Source organism: Condylostylus longicornis, unplaced genomic scaffold, assembly GCF_029603195.1.
Source record: "Condylostylus longicornis isolate FDR11 unplaced genomic scaffold, ASM2960319v2 ptg000181l, whole genome shotgun sequence".
Lineage (NCBI taxonomy): Eukaryota > Metazoa > Arthropoda > Insecta > Diptera > Dolichopodidae > Condylostylus > Condylostylus longicornis.
In genome coordinates, this window is record NW_026578149.1 from 162,444 (window position 1) to 181,407 (window position 18,964).

General features: G+C 30.1%; 1 protein-coding gene across 2 annotated transcripts in view; it reads right to left on the reverse strand.

Moving 5' to 3' along the window:
* Window positions 1–18,964, reverse strand: part of LOC129616331 (putative fatty acyl-CoA reductase CG5065) — a 72,759-nt gene that overhangs the window by 18,927 nt on the left and 34,868 nt on the right. Inside the window, exon 2 of one of the 2 annotated variants that reach the window (XM_055531945.1) lies at window positions 4,972–5,076. The exons of the other annotated variant lie outside the window; for it this stretch is intronic. Coding sequence (XP_055387920.1) covers window positions 4,972–5,064 — 93 coding nt within the window. The 5' untranslated portion in view covers window positions 5,065–5,076. The remainder of the gene's footprint in view (window positions 1–4,971; window positions 5,077–18,964) is intronic. 2 annotated transcript variants of the gene reach the window in all.

Consider the following 18,964-nt stretch of genomic DNA (forward strand, 5'->3'; position numbering starts at 1 on the left):
TTTTTATATTATCACATACTTATACAATAATTTAATTCTTTAAGGTATATTTACATCATATCTCTCTATTTCATACTTAATAAATTGGTTTAAGACTTAATTGGTTTTAAGACTTATGGATTAATTAATATAGTAATCGATAAATTTATATAATAATTAATTCAATATTTTTGTTTTTTCTATAGATAGGTTCACATAGTTTTGAATAAAATTAAAATTATGTGAATATTTATAAGAATTATTTTCAATTCTTATAATAATAAATAAATTTGTAATTGTCATAAGTTTTCAAAAACGAATTCAACATTCAGTACGGTAAATAAGATAAAATATAAAAGGAAATAAAGTTGGGTCAAACCAATGGTTTGTAAATTGAAAATCCTGCTTTTAAATACAGTCTATGTATATCTGACAACAATATTAAAAATATTGTTCATTCATATACGAAACTATTTCTAGGATTGCATATATTTAGGATGAACGATTTATGCAGTCTTTGAAATTCAAAGAATAAATTAATTTAAAAAGGGCTTAACATAATGCGGGATTTTAAGGATTAATTGTGTGAGTTGAGAAAAATAATTATAGTTTTTAATGTGACGGAATTTCGTTACCTTTCTGCGTTCATAGAAATTTGAAAAAGTTTGCGGTTTCGGAAACATAAAGTTTCAAAAATTCAAATTTTAAAAATTTCAAGGGGCAATAAGTTGAGAGGGGGTTTCTAATGCAATAAACTGGATAAAAAAAAATTTTCTTAGAAGGAGATATTAATTTGTATCTAAAAGCTGCTAAAACTTCACGCTTCTACACCATGGGGTTTAGAAGAAAAACGACATAAAAAATTTGGAAAAAATGGATTTTAGATAACGATAAATTTGAACGGCCATTTTGTTTTTTTAAAGTTTAGCTATAGTATGCCACGATAGCAGAAGCAAGCCATTGCCTTTCTGCGTTTGTAAAATTTGAAAAATGCTTATGGTTTCATTGCAACAAATAGTTAAAAAAAGCCATTTTTAGCGTTTTGGGGTGGTATAACTTTTAGAGGGAAGGAGAGAGGTAAACATTTTCTTCTACGGAAACATGTTTCTAGTAAAGACTTAATTTAAAATTTAAAAATTATTAAAAATGGATAAAGAAAAACTAAAACGCATTCAATATAATGAAGCAACTTCGTTGATAATCCAATTTTGGTATATGAATATTTTAATAAAAGTATATGAATAGCTCTTTTGGCAATAGCCCCTTTTTGGTTTTGAAAATAAAATATAGTTCAATAAAAAATGTTTTGATGGACACAAGTTTATTGGTATTTTAAAACATTACCAAGCGAGAAAGAATTTATCTGTAATATGCTTTATATATTTCTCAATTCTTCGAAAAATATTTCGAATAATTTAGTTTCATAAGCAGCGCCAAAGTATAACTAATTTGAAAACAGTATATTGCTAAAACTGTTTTAGATTAAATTCAAAATTATAATAACTTTTATTCATTTACGTGAAATTTAGCAATGAACTGTGATTGTCGTGATTTTAGATATAGTTTTTGTCTGTTCTGTTTATAAAAAAAATATTTAATTTGGATAAAATTTTTCTCAGTATACATACATATTTTGTATCTGTAGGCAGAATACAAATTTTATTATTTATAATAAAATTTGTATTCTGCCTACAGAATATTTTTATTTTATCGTAAACCTTTTTATACCCGTACGTATGTTCGAAGGGTACACTAAATTTGCCTTACCGTTTGTAACGCTAAGAAATAATGGTCAGAGATGTAGACTCAAGTGTTTGCTTTTGATCAGCGTCCGTCTCTCCATCCGTTTGTCCGCCCCAGCGATAACCAAAAACTAATTGAGCTAAGTTCAGCAAATTTTCACAAATGATTTATTACCCTATTTAAATTCGACATGATCGGGGTACTGGTTCGGGTAGCTGCCATATAATTCCAAAATTTATTTACCTATATCTCCGAAACTATAAAAGCTGTGGTATTCAAATTTCACACAAAAGAATACATTAGTAGGGCAAACGTGTCTGATAAAAGTCATTGCAATTGCTAGGCTTCTTCTGCTAGCTGCCATTACAACTTCAAAAGTTATTGGGCTATATCTTTGAAACTATAAAAGCTAGAGTATTGAAATTTCACACGAGCGAATATAATAGTAGGGCCAATGTGTCTGATAAAAGCCATTGAAATTACTTTTCTCTTTTTGGTAGTTGCCATACAATTTCAAAAGTTATTTGGAATTATCTCAGAGCTTATTGCAACTATAATATAGAAATCTCGTGAAAACAAGGATATTATTAGGACTGTTATGTGTAATAAAAATCATTGACATTTCTTTTCACCTAGAAAAAATTGAAAAGTACTGTAATTTTGCATAAATTAACATGCTTATATGGCAAATTAAAGCCATAGTCTGTCCCATAGTCAGCTATGGCATATTTATACGCACATAGGATAGCAAATTCGTACGGGTATCACAGAGTTAACACGGTCAACTCTATTACTATTACGACAATTTTTTCTCGTTTTTTTATTAATTCAAATGTAAGTGTATATTATTATTACAAATTTTGTACTTAACTTAGAACAAAATTAAAATTAATTTCAATTACGATCTAAGCTTAAGCTGTGGTATCTTACAACTATTGGTTGAAACGCCGTCCGTTCGTCTGTCCGTGTGTCTGTTTACAAATCCTATACACCATTGAAGATAGAAAGCTGAAATTTAACACCTACATAGATCTTTACTAGAAACTTATTTCCGTAGAACAAAATTTTTACCTATTTTCTTCCCTCTAGAAGTTATACCCCGCCAAAACCCTAAAAATTACTTTTTTTAACTATTTTTTGCAATTAAACCATAAGCATCTTTCAAATTTTGCAAACGCAGAAAGGCAGTGGCTTGTTTCACCTAGCGCAGTATACTGTAGTTAAACTTTAGAAAAACAAAATGACCGCTCAAATTTACCGTTATCTAAAATCCATTTTTTCCAAATTTTTGATGTCGTTTTTCTTCTAGCCTGTAGAAGCTTGAAATATTAGGGGCTTTTAGACATTAACAAATAGTTCATTTAGTTATTATAAGAAATTGTTTTTCCATCTCCACTCCCTCTCAACTTATTGCCTCTTGAAAAATTTAAAATTTGAGTTTTTGACACCTTATATTTCAAAAACCGCAAGCTTTTTCAATTTCTATAAACGCAAAAAGCTAACGGTAAAATCCACGGCATTAGAAAATATAATTATTTTTTTTAGCTCACGCAATTAACTCTTAAAATCGAGCATTATGGAAAGCCCTCTTTAAAATAATTTTTGCTTTATTTTAAAGGCTGTATAAATCGTTCATCCTAAATATGTGCAATTCTAGAAATAGTTTCGTTTATGAATGAAAATAATTTTAATAGGTCTACATAGACTGTATTTAAAAGCAGTATTTTCACTTGTTGAACGGAAAAGTACTACAATACAAAGCATTGGTTTGATCCAAATTTATTCAAACTTGATGTACTTTCTATATTTTTCAAAGCCAAGGGCAGATCATTAAAAGTTTTCAAGGAATGACAGAGGCAGCAAATTTTCTGGCTATTCGTTCTAAATAAACTAAGTTAATAGTTAGTTTTATTACGTGTGTTAAAAGTATGAAAATCTAACACTCTATGTAATATAAAATTATGCTTTATAAGACTGCTCGCAATTTTGAAGGCTATCATGTTTAATTCGTTTCTTCATAAATCATTACGCTTATATATCGCTGGTTGAATAACCACTCACTCGGTAACAATACAGCATGCTTTGCCAATATTGGACTCAATGGATCACAAAACTGCTTAAACCATTTTTCGGAAATTTTATCATACAAGTGGCTGCAGCGGAATTCAGCGAAAAAATAAAGTCCTTAATCTCGTCCGCACCCGCATGACTCAGTTCAAAATCTGAATAAAAGGTAGGCGTGAAGCGATTCATGTACGTGTGATCAATGGGATCAGTCGAAAGGTCTATATTTCTCGTAACGCCTACAAAAACCTCCTTAAAACATTCTGCTACTTCACCTTCTTGCGCCTGTTATTTAACTGTAATGATTTAATACTACAAGCTTCTTCCGCTTCTTTGTTATAAATAACTCTTTTATATGTCTCACAGATTAGTCTGCTAACTTAATTTTTCGAACAGTACATTTTTCTCCGGATTTTGTCTTTTGCACCTAAGGTAGGAATCTTAATTTTTTTTAAAATTTGTTCAATAATCCACTCATGTTTCTTAACAATTTTAATTGAAATTTTCTTCGTATTTCTTTCGATCATACCACTCAATTCCCCTACAAGAAACTTAAAACTAGTTATAGATACAAGGGCAAACGTATTCGATTCCCCTAAATTTTTATAGACCAGAACTACGTTGCCTAAGGTCAAGGCTAACAGAAAATAGTTGATGGTCTGAAAGACTAGTGTCAGCAATATCTAAATTAAAAGTATATTGGTTAACGCCAGATATCAAGTGATCAATGACAGTTTCAGAATTAACTCTTGTGATTATTGTGGCGATACTTTACTGTAGATAATGTATCAATTACTCAACAAAGTGTTTACGTAATGGCGTACCTTATGACCATCGTCCCTTAGCAAGCCAAAAAGTCACTACGTTAGGAACTCTTAATATGTTAGGAACCCTTCGTTTACGTTTTTAGGTAATACGTATATAAAAGTTTGAGCCCGCTACAATTTCGCCTTTCTTTCTTTTGTTATGAGATTTGATTTTGTGTTTCCTACTAGTTAACTGAATTATAAAAGAACCCAAATTTATATTTCAAATTGAAATACAATAAATTTTAAAATGATCCAATCGAAATTTGTTCGGATAATATTTTAAATTAGTTGTAAACGTATAAAAATATTTTTTTTTGTTAAATATTATTTTTTTTACATACACAGCATAAAGGCATACATCATTTGTTTTATTTACCTGATCACTTTCAGAAATTCCAAGTTGTTCAGATGTTATATCTCCTGCTATTGGTATAACTTTAGTTAACTCCTTTGGTTTCTCTTTTCGCATTGTGTCAAAGAGCTGAAAATATGTTTAATATTTCCTATTATTTCTTTAAATAAAGATAACTTCTCATTTGGTATAGTATATATTGTGGCTAGAAATATATTAGGCCTGTTCTTTTTCTGTTAGGGTGTATATCATCTCGAATAGCACAATGGAACGTAAGAACATTAAGGGAAACTTTCAGACTAGCCCAACTTGAAAAACAGACTGTTACGTATAAAATAAGTATTCTAGGCATCAGCGAGCTAAGATGTAATAAATGTGGAGAACTACGGTCTGACAATGCAACATAATTCTATTCATTGGAAAAGAAACCGGGAGTGAAATCGGGGTAATACTAATCACAAAAAATATAAAACAGTCGCTTGTCTCTTGGGAAGCAGTCTGAGACGGAAGTATCATGGCAAGATTTTGGAGCAAAATCAGACACGTATTTGTCATCCAGTGTTATGTTCCAACTGAAAACTCAGAAATCGAAGATAAAGATGAATTCTATAGCCAGCTTACCAGAACGCTTAATAATACGAGAAGTGGTGACATCATTATACTTATGGGTGACTTTAACGCTCAGATAGGGAACAACAACACGAATCAAGAAGACTTTATACACAAACACTGCCTAGGTTCAAGAAATAACAACTGTGATAGACTAATAGAGATATGTCAAACCAACCGCCTGGTAATAGGTGGCTCAATATTCCTTTACAGAAAACATGTGGCTGTCTCCACGCGGCAGAGTGAAGGAACAAATCGATCACATATGCATCAGCAAAAAATGGAGAAACTCGGTCATGGGTGTACGCAATAGAAGAGGTGCAAACATTAATTGTGATCATGAGTTAGTAACTGCAGACCTCCAGATCAAACTAAGAAATGACATTGATAATGTCATACAACATCCCTCAGCAAGAATTAACCTGCTACAACTCAGAGACCCAGTTGTAAGAACAAATGCCACTACAGCTATATATGACGCCGTGCAAAGAAAAACCATACAACCATAAGAGGTAACGATCAGGAACTTAATACAAACAGCTACTAATATTCCGGACAACAACAGGAATAAGCTTTGGATTTCTGATCAAACATGTATAATCAAAATAATCTAATCAAACTAATAAGAATCAACTAAATATGGATAATTCACAATAATGGAGCAAAACCTCAGCACATACAAGTCTGTTAAAAGAGTTCCAAGGACGGACAAAAGGAAGAACCTAAGTAGAATAGCCCGCGAAATAGAAACTACAGCAAATTAATACGACATGAGAAATGTGTATAGCGTCATCAATAAACTCACAAACAAAACCTGCAACATCAATCGACGAGTTAAAAGTTATGGATCTAATAACAGGTTTTAATGAGCAAACCTAGAGAAGGAAAGAGCAATTCGAAGGGATCAGCAACATACAAATAGACCCAGAGGTGTATTAACCAAGAAACAATAGTTAACTTAGAACTACAGGACACAACTGTAACATATGTAGCTTCACCCCAGAAATTCTTGAAATCAAAAATACTATACAAAATCCGAAAAGCAACAGAGCTGCCGAACACGACGGGCTGCCAAGCGAAATCCTTAGGCTGGATAACTCATTATCCTGACATAAGAAACGCTTGGGAAAGCGCAAAAATCTCTTTAGCATAGAAGAAACGCGTTATAGTCAAAATTCCCAAGAAAGACGACCAATCTGACTACAACAATTGGAGATGCATCCAATATTCAACACAACTTATAAAATACTGACAAACACAACAAACGCTGGTGTTTAACAAGGATGTCCGCTTTCACCGCTACTATTCACCATGGTATTAGATGATGTCTTGAGGGAAGTAAGCAGTATTGAAAGAGGTATCTATTGGTCGGATGACAAAAAACTGGAGGGTCTTGACTTCGCACACGACATATGTCTAATATCTAGCAATCAGGAAGATGAGTAGTCCAAATTGAATCACCTGCAGCTGCCATCCCGAAGTATTAGCCTAAAAATTAATACCAACAAAACCAAAGCAATGTACATACACTTGTATATGAAAATCCAATCAAGCGAGATTGAATGCAAAACCAACTTCTGTTATCTACGAAGTATCATCACGCCAAAAGGATATACTAGTGAAAGTGCACAGAATAGGCTATATAAAGCTAGAACAGCCTTCGGCAGACACCGTCCCATATGGAACAGCTCGCAAGTATCTAGACTCATGGCTAGAACAGTGCTGTAAGAACTAAATAGATACGGAATCTCGTGGGATGAACTGGAAGAACTAGCGATGAACAGAGAAGAATGGAGACTTCAAGTTGAACAGGAATAAAAAACAATATATGTATATAAATATATATATATATTAGCTCTATTATATAACAGAATTCAAACGACATCATCCATCGTAGGCGTGAAACTTGGTTTCATTTTTATATATAGGGTAATTCAGTAATCAATGACATACCGTCGTTTAGGGTATAAATATTGAATATTTTTTTTAGGAACTAGTTACCAAATCTTAAGTGTTAGTAAGGTACAGAGTTTAGAAAGGTAGAAGGTCTCCTGAGCTCCAGCAGTTATATTCTTTGTTTTACAAAAATAAATTTTACAGTCTCTGAATTACATGAAATTTTACAGAAATATTTAGCAGTATTAATATTTAATAGTTTTCAATGTTTTAGTTTGACTTAAAAAATTCTATTTCATTGTTATTTTTAATTTGTTTCAAATTAATATTTCCTTAAATTGATATATTATAATATAATGCAAGTTTTCTGTCTAAATTTTTGAATATTGCGACAGGCACTCAATTATGAAACCTAATTACGAATACACAGAACAAATTATGGGTAAAATTCAGGAAATATATCTTATACATTTTCAACAATACAAAATTAGATATACACAACAACAAGTAGACAAAAAGAAGAAATAATTAGAGAGCATAAAAGAGCTCACCATAATGCCAAGGAAAATAAAACATAATTGCTCCAAAAATTACACAAATAATAAAAAATTGTACAATTTCTAAGGAACAAAAATATGATAGACATCCTAACAATCCAGAAATAAACAAGACTCCTATACCAGAATATCCAGGTCAAATATTATATATATCTAGGTGTTTATAAAGCTGAAAATAACCTAGTATTAACTGCACTTAGCATTCTCTAATTCTCTAACTATGTATGTACAAATAAAAATTATAAATTCAAAATCAGTTGAAGACATTAGGCAACTATTGCATGATTTACTTTTTGCATTTCGCGTTCATGAAATAATAGTTATACATAATGAAAAATTTTTAAATTTAAGTTCAATAATATTTATGGTTAAAGATATATTAGAAATAGAAATTTTTAGAATACTACCGAATAAAAACACAATAAATGGACAAATAGAAAGATTTCATTTAACGTTAACTGAAATTATCAGATGTCTAAAAACTGAAAGAAAATGTAAAAACTATACAGACTTACAAGCTGCTTACGAATATGATTGTTCAAGAAACTCAACAACAAATAAAAGACCTATAGAAATAGGTAGAATAGTAGAAATGTTACCACTGACCCAGAACTATTTGAACAAGCTAAATTAGAAAATATACAGAGAATTAATCATAATAAGAGAAAACAACCAATAAAAAAAAATCTGATGTGGTCAGCACATAACCGACCGCATTGTATATTGTCTAGTTAAGTAAAGGTTAAAATATTATAAAAATGTCTTTTAAATACTTCTTTCCAGTTTTTAAGACATTAGTAAGCTTATAGTTAACATACCTAGCAAAATTTAAATTTGGTTCTTAGTAGAGTTTCGCTTGGTGCTATCCGAATTCCCAGAATTGCTCGCCAGTTAACCAGAACTCAAATATTAAATTTCAAGAAATTGGATCAATTCGTTCCGTAGATATGGTGCAAAACGTAAAATCGGCCCGCAAATCAATTTTCGAGCCCTGATCTTTCCAAAAAACTTATATGTTCATTGTTTTAATACGAGGAGTTCATATATTAAATTTCAATGAAATCGGTTGATTATTTCTCTTTATATACACAAAAATGTATATTTGGCCCGTAGTAAACGTCTAGTTGCCGATGCCTGATTTCTTCCAAAACATATGAATTTTTGCGGACGGTCGAGGTGAGCTTATATATAAAATTTCAAGTAAATCGGTTGAATACTTTCTTCAAAATGTTCAAAAATGTAAAACAGGCCCGCTAAAAAGTGCAGTTCTCGAGGCCTGATATATACCAAAAGTTGATCGATCCGTGCCGTGGTTGAAACAAACTTACATATAAAATTTCATCAAAATCGGTTCAGCCGAACTTGAGATACACGCGTGCACACACAGACCGACAGAATGACAGACCGACAGACCGACAGATCGACAGACCGACGGGTTGCTAAAAATAGTTTACTTACACTTCCCTACTATGGAGAAGTGCAATCCCACCGAAAACACGATATGCAAAATTTGTTGCCATCACATGACCTACCTATTGTATATACAATACGGTCGGTAATTATCGTATAGGAGAGGTAATTTATGTTAGAATAAATAGAAAAATGAAAACCCAAATCGGGATCAATCAGGAAGAATAATTTACAAAAGTCATATTAAAAGTTAGAATTTTACCCTTAATTATACAACATCCCAAATTATACCTATTCTTTTATACCGGTTAAAGTGCAAACCGGAAACTTTAAAATTATAAATTTAATAAATTTAATAGAATACGAAAATAATATAATAGATCAAATAAAAAAATCTGATGTGATCAGCACATAACCGACCGCAATGTGTATTGTCTAATTAAGTGAAAGTGTTACAGAATATTATAAATATGTCTGTTAAATGTCTTTCCAATTTTTAGGACGTTAGTAAGCTTGTAGCTAACATACCTAGAAAAATGTAAATTTGTTTCATAATAGAGTTTCGCTTTGTGCTACCCGAATTCCTTCAAATGCTCACCAGTTAGTTTCGGTAACAACCAGAATTCAAATATAAAATTTTACGAAATTCCATCAATTTGTTCCGTAGATATAATAGATATAATTCGTTCCGTAGATACTAATAAGAAACAAGTTGTAATAAGTAGTGAAATTAATGGAGAAACTAACAATGTAACCAAAATAACAAATTATATTGAACGATTGTTAAATAAAACATTAGAAACAAATATAAAAAATCTATTTGAAATAAAATACCAAATGCAATTGATTAAGAGGGAATAACAAAATTGTAAACTACTCGTATGCCAGGCATTTAGCTAAAATTACCACTACCTAATATTAATAATTATGAAATATTATAACACATAACACAAATATTATGACACATAATTGTTATTAATGTATAAATAATAGAACAGGAAGAATAAAATTAATTATTGTAAATCAGAAGTCCAGAGTGACGATAACTCTTTTTCATTACATAATAATAATTACGCAAATAGTGTTAAGAGTTTAATAAGTTATTTGTAAAAATATTTTGTGTAATAAATATAACTATTTTTTAAAAAACATTAAAAAAATTAAAACAGAATATTAATTATAGTTTACATATATTCCTAAAAGTTCGAGTACTTGGTATACAATAACAAAAGCTAATTCTAGATATCTCAAAAACAAATTTAAAACCTAGATTGTCAAGGTGCACATTATAATTTGGTCGGTTTAAACCGACTGAAGCGTTTTTACTTGTTTTATCAAATATTATCTGCATTCATTATCTATCGAAGGCTTACTATAAGTTATATTTTTATTATTGCTTTTCTTGCTCAGTGTAAAATTCTGCGTCGATTTAGACATTCCCGTCCGTCAATTCATCCGATCGCACGATAACTCAAAAACGAATAATGCAATCAACACCAAACTTTCACAAGTTCTTCCTTTTGTGTCAAGGACGAACCCTATTGTAATTGGACTAATTCGGACAACGGGTTTGGGTAGCTGCCATACAACTTGAAGAGTTTGTTTTAAATATTTCAAAAACTAATAAAACTATAAATATAAAATTTTGTATACATGTGTCCAATTATATTCTACACATGCTCTAAAAATTTTAATGGGATAGCTGCACCGGTTCGGGTGGCTGCCATACAAATCCAAAAGCAAATTTTTAAATTCGGAAAAATAATAAAGTCAGATTTATGAAACTCGGCAGTCATATGTCCAATTATAGATCAGATATATTGTGAAGTTTTACAATTTGATTTCAGATATATTGTGAAGTTTTACAAACGAACCTTGACAGGTTCGGGTACCTGACATACAACTCGAGAAGCTAATTTTAAATATTTGAAAAAATAATAAAGTCAGATTCATGAAAGTTGGCACTTGTGTGTCTAATTATAGGTCAGACATATTTCTGAAGTTTTGATGGAATTGCTTGACATGTTCAAGTAGCTCCCATACAAGTCCAAAAGCTTATTCTAAATATTTGGAAAATAATAAAGTCAGATTCACGAAACTTGGCAGTTGTGTGTCCAATTATAAATCAGATATATTTGTGAAGTTTTAGAGGAATTGCTTGACAGGTTCAGGTACTTGCCATACAACTCCAAAAGCTAACTTTAAATATTTGGAAAAATTGTCAGATTCATGAAACTTGGCAGTCGGGTTTACAATTATAGGTCAGACATATCCGTGAAGTTTCTATAGAATGGTTTTACAGATTCGAATAATTGCTATACAATAACGAAAGGTGCAGGCAAACGTTTTTACTTGTTCTATTATATTTTCATATATGTCAACAGCAACACTCGATGAATAATCAATGTCACAATACAGTGTTACGCCAGGTGTTTTTTTTTTATTTCTGTAATATTATTTTCTGAAATAGCTGGACATTGTTTGCTTGCAGTTTTAATAAGAAAATGTTAAGATATGATAAATTTGTTATCAGATTTTGATTGCTTGTGTTAAATTATTATTAACTACATGATCAATACAAGTTCCAGATGAAAGCCTAATTGGGTGTGTGTTACAAAACTTATAACCATTGGATAGAATTATATTACGATATTGGTGAAATTGTCATTAATCATTTATTATATTAAAGTTGAAATCCCCTTTTATAATTAAGTTTTTTTATTTATGTTTGCTAGATAATTATCAAGGATGATGCAGTAAGTTAAAATGAATTTAATGTCATTTGATTGAGATAGGAAGGATATTGCTAATATTGCCATTATAAGAATTGAGAATTTTATAATCAATTCCAATCCCACCATTTCGGCGTTTATTTCTACAAAAGAGCATTTTTTTTGTAATGTTTAATACTTATTAAATCAATTTCATTCTCTACAACATATGTTTCAGTGAAGGTGATAACGTGAATAGTGTTATTTGTGCAATGAAGAATATAGTTAACATCATCCGATTTATTTTTATGCTTCCAACATTAATAAAAAAAATTTTTAAACTTTTGTGATTTGCAAACCTTACACTTTCTTAGTTGTGCATTGGTTTGTAGAGTTAGATCTAACTCATTGTTTCTCATTAATAAAATTGAAATCTTTATCTGTTATATTATTTTTGATTTTTCTTTATCACTTATTCTAGTATAAACTCTACTATGTTTTACCCATACAAATTTTACTTCACCTCTCCTTTTAAGATCCCTTACTTTTTACAACTTTTCCAAAAAATTAAAAAAAAAATTGCTTATTAGTTTCACTCTGTTCGTCCGTTTGCCAGTCCGAGGATATGTTTACAAAACTTCCACACCCTTCAAAGCTGATATAAAGCTGAAATTTTAGATGTACATAGATTTTTATCAGAAACCCATTTCCGTAGAAGAAAACTTCGAAATTTGCTTTTACAAAATTTTGGCCACTTTCCCCAGCTTTAATTTAAGCCACTAAGTGTTGAAAATTTTTTTTATGGTTTCTAAGATATAGCACAAAAACCTTTTTTTATGTTAAGATTTTAAAGGCCTTAACAAAATTAAAAAATCAAAAAATGTCATTATGTTTAATTTTAATTGAACTTTTACATTTTAATCATTTTTTGAACTTTTACATTTTATTAAATCTTGACATAGAAATGGTTTTTATGCTGTATTTCCTGTACCGTAAAATATTTTTTTATTTTTTGAGGACTTAAACTAAAGCTTAGGAATGTGGCCAAAGCATTGTAACCAAAAAATTTAAAAATTCTGAAACTTCATATAAAATTGTTGGGATGAAAAAAATTAAAAAAATAAAAAATTGGAAAAATTTGAATTTTATACGAGTACAAAATACAAAACCAAGTGATATGCTATTTTCAAACCCTTTACTAGCCCTTTCAAAAATTGTTCATTTGAAGCTCCTATCTTTTTCGGAATGGAGTTTATAATTAAAAACGTTTTGATAAGTAGAAATTTCATGAAAAGTCGTTAAAATCCCTGTATCTCGGAAACCCTTGAGATTTCGCAACTAGTCCGTGACAAAAGTTTTACCCATTTTTGAACCTCTAATCAATGGTCTATGGTGTTGTATACCTTTCTGAATCACCATGTATAAAAAATTTCTGAACAATTTTATCTGCTTTGATTTTTTTTGATTTAAGGATTCTTTCTTTGATTTAAAAATCTTTTACTTTAGGAAATGACTGGAAATGACTCAACATCTATTTTATTTTTATATTTGTCTTTGACGCTATAATGACTGCGACCTTCGACGCTAAATTTTTCTTCCTTAATGTTTTTGATTATGATAGATTTTTTTTTCGATTTTCGATTTAACTACTTCATTTTCATTTCTCACAACAATATTTTCAAAAATAATTGTACCAACCGTTTGCTTAAACATTTGCATTTCCTTGTTCACTCCTTGGAGTTCAGACATTTTATTTTTAATAAGGCTTAATTTTTTTGGATCTAAAAAATTTACTCTCATGTGATGCTGGTTGCCAAATAATTTCATCCAACATGTGAAAGTGGCTATTATTTAACTACATCTATTGAACACAGTTAGGCTCAGTGTCAAATTTATTCCGAACGACTACCTTTTTTAGCACCTTTTTGGTTGTCCATATTTCGTTGGATTTCATAGTATTCTTCAATGGATGTTCCGCAGCATGAGTGATGAAACCATTTCTGACAATCTTAATCACATTTTATTATTTTAACTTTTATATTATTCATAATTTTATTACGTTTTCCACAATTTATTTTACTGATCATTTTGATAGTTGATATTGTTTTTTTGATGCCGCAATTTATGTTACGTTACGATAAATTACGGCATTTGCTTCTTTAAATAACTCTTACGCTCTCCGAATATTGACTTGAGCTGCTGTTTTACTGTGTTCTATGTTTATTCCTGCATTTTCCTAATTCCTGCTACTGCATGACCTTGGATTTAGCTGTACAAGGTCCTGCATAGATAATTCTTTGCATCAGCATGTGTTGTTAATGCAATAAAACTTTCAACTTTCTCGATGAAAGATTTCAAACTGTACGCGTCTTGTCCAATTAAAAAAGAGGTATTGAACGAGCTTCGACTATTAAGTTCCATAGTGTAGTTGCAGTAAGTGACATGTAAAATTTTGTTTGTATTTGTTTAGATATTCTTCTTTTTCTTGTTTTTTTCATTAACGTAATTTTTTATTAAAAATGTTTGACGTTTTATTTTGAATAAATTTGAATATTTATCAATAAGATTTAAAGTGGTTTTAAACAAAAAATTTATTTTTTTTTTATTTGCAAAAGCATTTTTTTTTTTAAGTTTTGGATCATTTGGAAGAAAGGATAATTTTTTTTCTATGTTTTAGATCACAAAATTTTCATTTTATGTTACCCAATATAACTTAAAAAAATCTGATGTGGTCAGCACATAACCGACCGCATTGTGTATTGTCTAGTTAAATGAAAGTGTTACAGAATATTATAAAAATGTCTATTAAATACTTCTTTCCAATTTTTAGGACATTAGTAAGCTTATAGTTAACATACTTAGAAAAATGTAAATTTGGCTCTTAGTAGAGTTTCGCTTTGTGCTACCCGAATTCCCTGAAATGCTCGCCAGTTAGTTTGGGTAACAACCAGAACTCAAATATCAAATTTCAAGAAATTCCATCAATTTGTTCTGTGGATATGGTGAAAAATGTAAAATCGGCCCGCAAATCAGTTCTCGAGCCCTGATCTTTCCAAAAAAGTTATATGTTCATTGCTTTAATATGAGGAATTCATATATTAAATTTCAATGAAATCGGTTGATTATTTCTCTTTATATACACAAAAGTGTATGTTTGGCCGTAGTAAACGTCTAGTTGCCGATGCCTGATCTTTCCAAAAAATTTACATGTTCATTGTTTTGATACGGGGAATTCATATATTAAATTTCAATGAAATCGGTTGATTATTTCTCTTTATATACACAAAAATGTATATTTGGCCCGTAGTAAAAAAGTTAGGAATTTTTGCGTATGATCGATCAAAGCTTATATATGAAATTTCAAGTAAATCGGTTGAATACTTTCTTCAAAATGTTCAAAAATGTAAAACAGGCCCGCTAAAAAGTGCAGTTCTCGAGGCCTGATATATACCAAAAGTTGATCGATCCGTGCCGTGGTTGAAACAAACTTACATATAAAATTTCATCAAAATCGGTTCAGCCGAACTTGAGATATACGCGTGCACACACAGACCGACAGACGGACAGACCGACAGACCGACAGACCGACAGAACGACAGGTTGCTAAAAATAGTTTATTTACACTTCCCTACTATGGAAAAGTACGTTCCCACCGAAAACTCGATATGCAAAATTTGTTGCCATCACATAACCTACCTATTGTTTACACAATACGGTCGGTAAAAAAAAGTTATCATCCTTTTCAGTACGAAGTTTTATTGAATCAGTTTCCCACAAAAATATTTTATATTATTTTATTAATTTTGTTTAATGATCTGTCTTACACAACACTATTTTTATTTTCTGGTTTTTTTTTTCTTTTGATTTGAGTCAAGAAAAAAGGTTATTAAGTCATTGAGTTAATTGGTACCTTTTTTTTGTTTATATTTTTATTTTTGAACGGACAGAGTCGGTATCCTACGGACTGCGCCAATTAAATGATTAGTTTTCGTAAATCGCAAAAGAAATTATTTTTTATTTTAAAAGTCCCTTTCTTTATTTTTTTATGCGCGTATTGATATTACCGGGGCGTTAGTTTCGACGCCCCAGTAACATCAATAGATAGTACTGTGGGTCCCGAGTCACCGTAATATAACGAGAAACGAACGAGCGGATGAGCTGGCCAGGTAATAGCTCAGTCATGGACACTTTCGTTGTGGAATTTACTTATCGTATTAACACTAAAAAAATGCGGAATTTAAATTATCAAAAATACACTTTATTTATATATTAAATTTTATAATTAAAAATTACTTGTATTCACTTAACTTAAGATTTGTTCTGTTACTTGGTTCGATTTCTGTTAGCAGTATTTATGCATATTTTATGTAAATTCAACAATTTTAGTTTAACAAAGAAATTATAAAATTTAGGTAACAGTATGTAATTTGAATATTTAGAATTGACAAAAACCTGTGATAAACAATAATGCAATTTGATGTATAACTTAAAGTATTTATGGGAGCATAATTATTTATTTTGAATACATATGTTTAGAACATGTGACTTCGATTGGTTGCTAAAATACATAGTCTGGGAAAATAATTATAATATGATTTAATATAATCGGTTATAGTATAGTATATAGTAGAGTGTTCACAACTCCTCCACTCTTAGTTGGAAGTTACGGTCAGATGAAGTGAGGTTTCTGGTGTTTAGCAGCAGTAACTTGCAAGTCCTGTTGTTAGCGAAGTATACTTTTCAGTGATGATGTATATATAGTGTTAAAGCGATGATTATGGAAATTACCAAAATTATGCTGAATGTAATAGTAGTTATGTTAAATGTTGAATACAATTTATTGTCGTAAAAATAAATTTGGTGTATTAATGGTTCATTTTTTGTAAATTGGTAGTCTTCTAATTTTTTGAGTGTTGTGTTACTGTTTGTGTATGTGATTCTTAATACGTTGAATATTGCAAGAGGAATAATGATCACATCCCAATGATTGTGTTTTACTGTTGTGTATGTTATGCCGCTGATTGTGATTTTGCACTTGTTAAAATGTATGAGAATTGTGTCGGTAATTTTGATATTATTTGGAAGACACTTTGTGTTGATATTGGATTCTGGAATAATGGCTACTATGATGAAATCTTGTTCTGGTTTTAGAATTTCTATGTTTGTTTCTCGGTTGTGCAGTTCAAAATTTGCAGGTTTATTACTTAAGAGATTTCCAATACATTTTGCATTTATTACTTTTTCATTATGGTTAGTATTTTTACAATAATAGTTTTTTTCTATATATGGACATTTGGTGGCAAGATATTAAGAAATATCAGAAATAGTTAAGAGATACAGAATTCAAATATTTTTTGGCGAGATTTGGGGTCAAACCAATGATTTGTATTGTAGTACTTTTCCATTCAACAAGTGAAAATACTGCTTTCAAATACAGTCTATGTAGAGCTACCACACTATTAAAATTATTTTCATTCATAAACGAAACAATTTCTAGAATTGCATATATTTAGGATGAACGATTTATGCAGTGTTTGAAACAAATTAATTCGAAGAAGGGATCACATATTGCTCGATTTTAAGGGCTAATTGCTTGAGTTAAGCAAAATAATTATATTTTTTAATGTTATGGAATTTACCGTTAGCTTTTTGCGTTTTTAGAAATTTGAAAAACCTTGTGGTTTCGGAAATTTAAGGCGTCAAAAGTTCAAATATTACAAATTTCAAGAGACGATAGGTTAAGAGAGTGGGAGATGGAGAAATATTTTCTTCTAACGAAATGAACTAGTTGTTAGTGTCTAAAAGCTGGTAAAATTTAAGGCTCCCACAACCTGGTGTCTAGAAAAACGGGATAAAAATTTGGAGAATTTTTTCCAATAATATATGTAATTCTAGAAAAAACAGAATTTAGATAACGGTAAATTTGAAGGGCCATTTTCTTTTTTTTAAAGTTTAACTGCAGTATACCGCGCCAGAGGAAGCAAGCCACTGCCCTTCTGCGTTTGCAAAATTTCAAAAATGCTTATGGTTTCACTGCAATAAATAGTTGAAAAATGGCATTTTTAGGGTTTTGTGGGGGTATAACTTCTAGAGGGGAGGAGATAGGTAAACATGTCCACGGACGGATAGACGGACAGAGTGAAACTAGTTAGCACTTTTTTCAAAATTTTTTTGGAAAAGTTCTAAAAAGTGACTTTTTCCTTTGGACACAATATAAACTTAAAAACAATAAAAACGGAAAAAAAAACCAAAAAAAATAAAAAAAAAAATTTAAATATCGAAATTTTGAGGTCATAAAAATATTTATATAATTTTAAAAGTAATTTTTATGATTTTGATGCTTATGATGTTGATTGCGTCTTTCATTTATTTCCATTTTTGTAATAAGCAATTTTTAGATTTGTAAATAGTTTTATTCATTAAAGAAACTGTATACATGAGAGTGTCAGTGATGTTAACAAAAACATTTTCATAAATTTTTGTGTACATGTATGTATGTGTTTGTGTAAAAAAAAATATATGTACATAGTTTAAAATATATACTTATATGTTCAAGGGTGACTTTGATCATAAAACTGAATTAAACACCTTTTATTTTTAATTTTTGGTCGATTCGACCAATTGCTTTATTGGTAACAAATGAACTAACTTTTATTAATTTTGCAATATACAAAAATATTCTTAAAATTACAAAAATAATATTAAAAAAAAAATCTTTTTTCTAATTTGGGACACATTACAAAATTATCATTAAATTTGCTTATCTTATAATTACTTACAATAATTTTTAAAAAAAAAAATCGATTTGAAATTTTCAATATGCAAGCCACATGT